General features: G+C 40.8%; 1 protein-coding gene across 1 annotated transcript; it reads right to left on the minus strand.

The window, feature by feature from the left end:
• Positions 1-976: 976 nt before the first annotated feature.
• ELOVL2 (ELOVL fatty acid elongase 2) lies at positions 977-6,047 on the minus strand (the record flags this gene model as incomplete). Its single annotated transcript, XM_010017437.1, has 5 exons — positions 977-1,144; positions 1,790-1,924; positions 3,907-4,031; positions 4,703-4,874; positions 5,970-6,047. Coding segments are annotated over 5 exons (639 nt in total), but the record flags the coding sequence as incomplete, so codon positions are not given.
• Between the last annotated feature and the right edge of the window lie 660 nt (positions 6,048-6,707).

Consider the following 6,707-nt stretch of genomic DNA (forward strand, 5'->3'; position numbering starts at 1 on the left):
CAGTCCCATCTGTTTCTCCAGTCAGAGACTGGTCTGAGTAAGGCCCACCTAGCACAGAAACTCCTATACAATGTGCTTTGCTTATTGCTGAATTGACCTTAAAGATTTTCTGCTTCAAGTCTATTAATGGCATGTCTGTTTGCTTCAAATTACAGTATTTGTAGAGGATTAACTTTGTGCATGTTTACACTCAAAGGATTTATCTTCAGTAAATTGCTGAGCTCCTATTTCTTTCAAAATCCATTTACTTGGAACTCCTATTGATCTAGCACATCCGAAGTGACTTGTTTTGCTCAAAAACACGTATCATGATGTGATACCATGTATTCTAAATACCATACTGGGTAGTCCCATGTGCTACCATTCCGCCCCCCCGAAACAGTGTGCTCCTGCCACCCTTTGTGGCATCTGAGCCAGGTTGCACATACGTAAAGCAAGTGAGCACAGTGCATGCCCTTCCCCAGAGCTTCCATATGACCAAGCGGATGGCCACATCTTGCTGGTGTCTGTGGAAGCTTTGGGGAACAGCTGGGAAGAAGCAAAGTGGGTTTGGTGATGGAAAAGTTATGATTCCCGGTGTTTCTCCTACCCCCCCTTCCTCCTTTTCATGACTACAGCTGCAGTTTAGCTGAATGTCTTGGGTGGACTGCCTCAAGACCTTTCACATACATAGAAAGTGCTCACTGCATTAGTCTGAACAGAGTCCTAACCTTTTGAAGGCATTGATGGATTTATCCATCAAGTGTTTAATAAGGCGTTTTTGTGTCAGCATTAGAGATCACAAAGGTTTTCTTTTTCACAGGAGAAAGATCTTGGCCTTCTTTGTTCCAATGGTGATCCTTGACAGAACAAGTTTGTTAAAACCTAAATAGTGGTACATTAATAAGTGTCTGGTACAAAGAACTGATAAATGTAATCAAACAGGTTTTAAGCTAAAGCTTGTAATTCAGTCTTTTTTTTTTTTTTCTTTCCTTTTTTTTTTCTTTAGGAAAAAAAAGCACAAGAAAAACCATACTTATTGTGCTTTCTTATTGTCCAGGAATCCATTGGCAGCAGCAAAGTAGTCCTTGTGGAAACCGTTCTTGATTTCTGTTGTGACAGGGGTTTCCTTTGCAGCTGTTCTTGAAGGTGCTTTCTGGTATGTCTGTAAAAGCAAAATCCAAAGTTAATACTTGGGTTTATTTAGTCCCCCACAAAATCTACTTATGGTTAACTACAAAATGGAGCTGTCTGTTGTTTCTTGATGCAGATGTATATATTTGCTTCAAACTGCGCTAAGTGAACTGTATTGTTTGCACTGCTGTAGGTGATATTACCTTACTAGTATTACTGTAACACTTTCTAGTGCCAAAAGAGATTTTAAGTCCTTTTCACTAAAAGATCTATCTATGCAGGCAGCCTGGGGCATTCCCTGCTAAAAAAGGTTGAAGTAAACAAAACAAAGACAGAGCTGTTGTTTCTTTTTTTTTTCCCCAGGGAAGGAAGGAGGAAGAGTCAAAAAGGTGCCCAACAGAGCAAGTTCAGACCTACTAAGTCCTGAATGTGGTACCTGACTTGCTGTACAAGTGCAGAAGAACTGAACTGCAACAGGAAGGTCATTGTTACTGAATGACTATTTTGCAGATGTTATTGTAGCTATCATTCTGAACGGATGTGTATTTTAATACAAATGTATTTTAAGTACTGAGGTTCATTCTATATGTGAGCTGATCAAGACTGCTAAGCAAAAGCTCTCTTTCCCCTCCCCTCCCGCCCCCCATTGTCAGAGAGATCTTAGAAGACTGCTTACCTTGATGTAGAAGTTTATGAAGAGAACTACCAGTGTGGCCATATAGGAGGACTGGAACATGAGACAGCCGAACGGGAATCCACATGGCTTCACAGCTGCACTGAGTGTGTGCACAATAGTGAGCAGAAATTGGATCTGGGGAGGAAAGATCATGCACTAGTATCTGCTGAGAAAGTGTCAGTGCTACCTAAATGAGATATAATAATGCTATCTGATTCTTCTCTTTTCAAGTTTGAATACTCTTGAAAATTTCAGCTTTCTGAACCTGTGAATCTATTCTGAGGGTTAAGTTAAAATGGCCCTCTTATGGAATTAAAAAAACCTAAGGGGTCAGATTTCTAAAAATATAAGCTTATAGAACTACTTGGCAAAATAAAAGCTCTTTCTTTTCAAGAGGGGTTGTTCTATCCTCTAGACCATGTCATGCCAGCTACAGCGTTGTCTCTGTTACTGGGCAGAAACTTAAGAAAACTTGAAAGACTCCAGACAATAGCTTTAGAAGTCTGAACAGAAAATGGAAATCCCATGTCCGAGGAGAAATCTTGCATTAATGCAGTTGGGGACAAAGATGGGGACAAATGAAGCAAGAATGAGAGAGAAAAGGAATTGCAACAGGCTGTCTGTATTTAGGACTGTGAACTGCAGCCCATGCAGGTGCATCTGATTCTCCCCAGCCAGCTGTGCATGCCCTCAATCCAGTGTGCTGAGGTGCATTTCAAACAGGACAACTTTTTTCAACAGCAAAGATGGTCTCAGCTCAGTGAAGAGGCATTTGCTATACGCATTTCTACACAGGTGTGTTCAAGCTCACTGCAAACATCTGAACTCCCATGTAGTATGAGTAGCCCCCAAGATAAAAAAGTGCAACGAACTTTATTTCACATCAGGCCTTATATTTTGTTGATCGGAGCTTTTGATGTGGCTCAGCTTTCTGGGTACAGCAACTGCTGGAGTAGACTTCTAGAAGACAGACAACTTCTTATCTTACATAACTTTGCATTCTGTAGTTGTTCCATCGTGTGGCAGATTAACGCTAGTTGGCTGCCACTTCCTCTCCTTAGTAGAGTAGGTGGAGAAAACAAGATGATGAAACTTGTGTGTTGAGATAAGGGCAGGGAGGGTAATTGGTAAAACTTCCCAATAACAGTCATAAGCAAAATAGAATTGACTTCAGAAAGATTAATTTTTTGCCAATTAATAATGGAAGATAGTGAGAAATAAAATTAAAACCACCTTCCCCTAAGTCCCTGTTTCTTCCCAGGCTCAACTTCACTTCTGGCTCTTCTACTTCCTTCCCCCAAGTGGTGAAGGAAGATGGGGAATGCGGGTTGCAGTCAGTCAGTATTGCTTTGGCTCTGCTGCTCCTTCCTCCTCACGCTTTTCCCCTGCTCCAGCCTGGGGTCTCTCCCATGGGATTCAGTCCTGCATGAACTTCTTCGTGAGTCCTTCCCACTGGCTGTAGTCCATGAAGAACTGCTTCAGTGTGGATCCTTTCCATGAGTACAGTTCTTCAGGAATGGACTGCTCCGGTGTGAGTTCCCCACTGGCCACAAGTTCTGCCAGAAAGTCTGTTCTTGTAGGGGCTCTTCTCTACAGGTTGCAGCTTCTGCCTGGAACCTGTTTCTGTTTGGGGTCCTCCATACCTCCATCTGCTCTGACCTGAGTGTCTGCAGGGTTGTTTCTCACATTTCCTCACTCCTCTCTCTCAGACTCTGTGCAACATTTTTTACCCTTTATTAAATATGATATCACAGAAGTGCCCCCAGCTTTGCTGTGATGGGCTCAGCTTTGGCCAGCAGTGGGTCTGTCTTGGAGATGGCTCTGTTGATGATTTTTATAACTTTTTAATCAGTCCATTTGCCATGATTAAGTGATGTCCATTTTCTATGCAAGAATTCTATGGACTACAGACCTTCTACTCTATTGTAGAAAGTATTTCTAAGCATTATTTCCCTTATTAAGTTATGCTGGGGCACTTATTCTGTAGGATAGCTTTGCTATATTTGAATTCTAACTGGCTAAATTCTGAAAACGACAATATTTATCATTCATTTTGCCTTTTCTGGTGTTCTGAAGGATTTCTGGTACTTGAAAATGAGAGTCAAACAGATACATACCAATTGTGCCTGAGTGAGGTATTTCTTCCACCAGAGATACTTGCGCATAGAGGGGATGACTGACAGTCCGTAATAAGAATACATAAGCACATGGATAAAGCTATTCAAAGTGGGTCCAAAGAAACCTATAAAAATGCATTAAGGAAAATGTCAAGTCATTTGGAGATTACTGTTGCGAAGTCTACTGAACCCAAAATATAATAAGGCAAAGGATGCTGCTACTTCAGCTATTTCAGTATGAAATATAAGACCGTATCAGTCAGTTCTGGTTGTCCAGTAGTTCTACTTCTTGAATGAGATGTATTCTTATTTAAAACCAAACAAGCTCAAACAGGTATTTTGATTAGTGATTGTGTAAGTAGTAAAGTATCTTGCTAAAGCATAATCAGAGTGATACCATACAGGAGTCAAACCTGTAAGAATTCTTTCATCATGATTGATGCTGACTTTACTAGGGTCATGACTTCCTCCTACATCTGCTTTTGGAGTAGGTCTTGTATGTGATCACTCTTGCATACTACTCCTGCCTAAAAGTGGTTTGAAGAGAAGTAAATGTGAGAGGTGGTGTCAGCTCAGTGAAAAATCTACAGCCTAATACTCAGATATTTTTGGCCTGAACTTTTAACCATGCTTCTAATTTTACTGCTGTCTGCAGGTGTTCAGCAGTTCTGAAAGGCTATGAACCTTAAAGGTGCTATCATATAGCACAGTGATGCACTTGCTTTGCATGGTGATGTGATTCCTCTCCAGCAGCAGGTGACTTACACCCCAGGTGATGAAGCAAACAGAGACTTACTTTGCCCACAAGGTATCCAGTTCAGAACACACCACCAAATGTTAAACATAGTGGCATGGTGATACACATGAAGGAAGGTGATCTGGCTGCTTTTCTTTCTCAGTACAAAGAAGATAGTGTCTGTGAATTCAATTACTTTGGAAAAGTAATACCACCACAGCACCTTGGCTACCTGTACAAGCAAGAAAAAAGGAGCAGGAGATCAACACCTATTCATAAAAGGTCTTAAATATTGCTGCATATCATCAGTCCCTAGGCATGCAACTTCCCAAAAGGCATTAATATCTTGCTGAAGGAGGAGCACAAGCTCTGGCTTTGATTTTATTCCCCTTTTGAATGGGGCTGTTTAGAAAAAACATGACTTTTTTGATGTGATTGTATAAATATATAGCTAAATTAATTTTAAAAACACAAGCTTTGAGGAAGGGTTTTCTAATTGTTCTATTTTTTTCTTCAAAGATAGTTGTGTGGGGTTTATGTTCAGGGTTTTGGGTTTTGATTTTAATTTGTCTTAAGGGTGCTATCATTTACACTTTCTTGGCACAGAATAGATTTTGCTGGCAGCTGCTGCCGCTTAAATAATCCAAATTTGACACTCAATACAATGGAATATATCCTCTACAGTTGAGACGCTTTATCAGAGCTCAGGATATGTCCTAGGACAGTTAAAGACAGTAAAAACAAAAAGGGGGAAAATACCTTGTTGATGGCAAAAGGTATTTAACTAACCTTTTCTTTGCCATGATACAGATAAATTTTGAGGGTTAGGGGAAATTCTGTAAGTTAATCATCTTTCTGCTCTTGAACTATACCATTATCTGGAAAGTAAGCTTGACATGGGGAATGACAGAGAGCTAATACATGGAATTGCTGCGATGAAGAAATAAGGGTTGAAACCAGAGCAATGTCTGCAGTTTTCCAGAGTTGAGTTGGGCTTAAAACCATTCCCAGCTACAGCCCAAAAAGTGTTATGTTTTAAATGATTGATTTTTGTTCTGAGTTTTCAAATGATCCATATTCTGTGTTTTGATCACAAATCTTGGCATATGGCTTTTCAAAACACTTCCTCTCATGCCTTTCACTGCGAGGATGCACCTGTATTGAATAGAAAAGATGACACCACTTCTAGCTGTAAGGCAACCTGATTAAAACCCTCATGTTAAAGGTGTTTCCAATTACATCCTGGTAACTGCTGTGAACACAGCAGTGTGTTGCACCAGTGACATGGAGGGCGGCACTGCTGTGGGTACTGGGGGCTTTGTCTTACCCGGATGTCGGCCTCCCCTGCACTGTGAAGGTTCTGGCACTGCAAGTTGTAGCCTCCTTCCCACGTGGCAAGGATGAGCTGGAACAGAAAACAGAGCGATTATGTTCATGAACAGATGTAACGGTTTTTACCCCTGTGTTTTTTCTGTGTTTATTAGGAAAAGCAGCAGGATAGTACACCATGTTCCTACTCTTTCATGAACTGATGCTCTTAAACCAGACAACTTAGTAACATCTTCTGTTTTGAAATGGGAAAGGCATCAGGTTGTGTTGGACATGTACACTGAAATGGTATATCTTTTACCTTTTTCTGGCTTTAGAGCCTTCAAGGCATCCATTAAAATCTCTTGTTACTTAATGCAGTGATCCTCACTCCAAAGCTCATGCTTGAATATTGTATCTGCCCTGAAGCAGTATGATCACAGCTTAACACAGCTACTTGTGCAAAACTGTCCTTGAGAAAAATTCCTGGTGTGAAGCAAGCAAACAGAAAGCAAATCCAAAGTAATGCAATGGGAGAAATATCTCCTCATGCCATACGCATCTCTTTTGCCTACACTGGTAAATACAGAATGAAGTAGAGGACAGCAGATATAGTGCCGAATGGAGACCTTAATAGGCACAGAAAGCATTTCTTAGATTTAGCACATGTTGTACTGGGTAGCAGACAAAGCAATGAAATATTGGGCTACCACATTGTTATGGAGCAGAAGCTTTCTAGAAAGCCACGTGGTGGCTT

This window comes from Nestor notabilis, unplaced genomic scaffold (genome assembly GCF_000696875.1).
Source record: "Nestor notabilis isolate BGI_N333 unplaced genomic scaffold, ASM69687v1 scaffold25296, whole genome shotgun sequence".
Lineage (NCBI taxonomy): Eukaryota > Metazoa > Chordata > Aves > Psittaciformes > Psittacidae > Nestor > Nestor notabilis.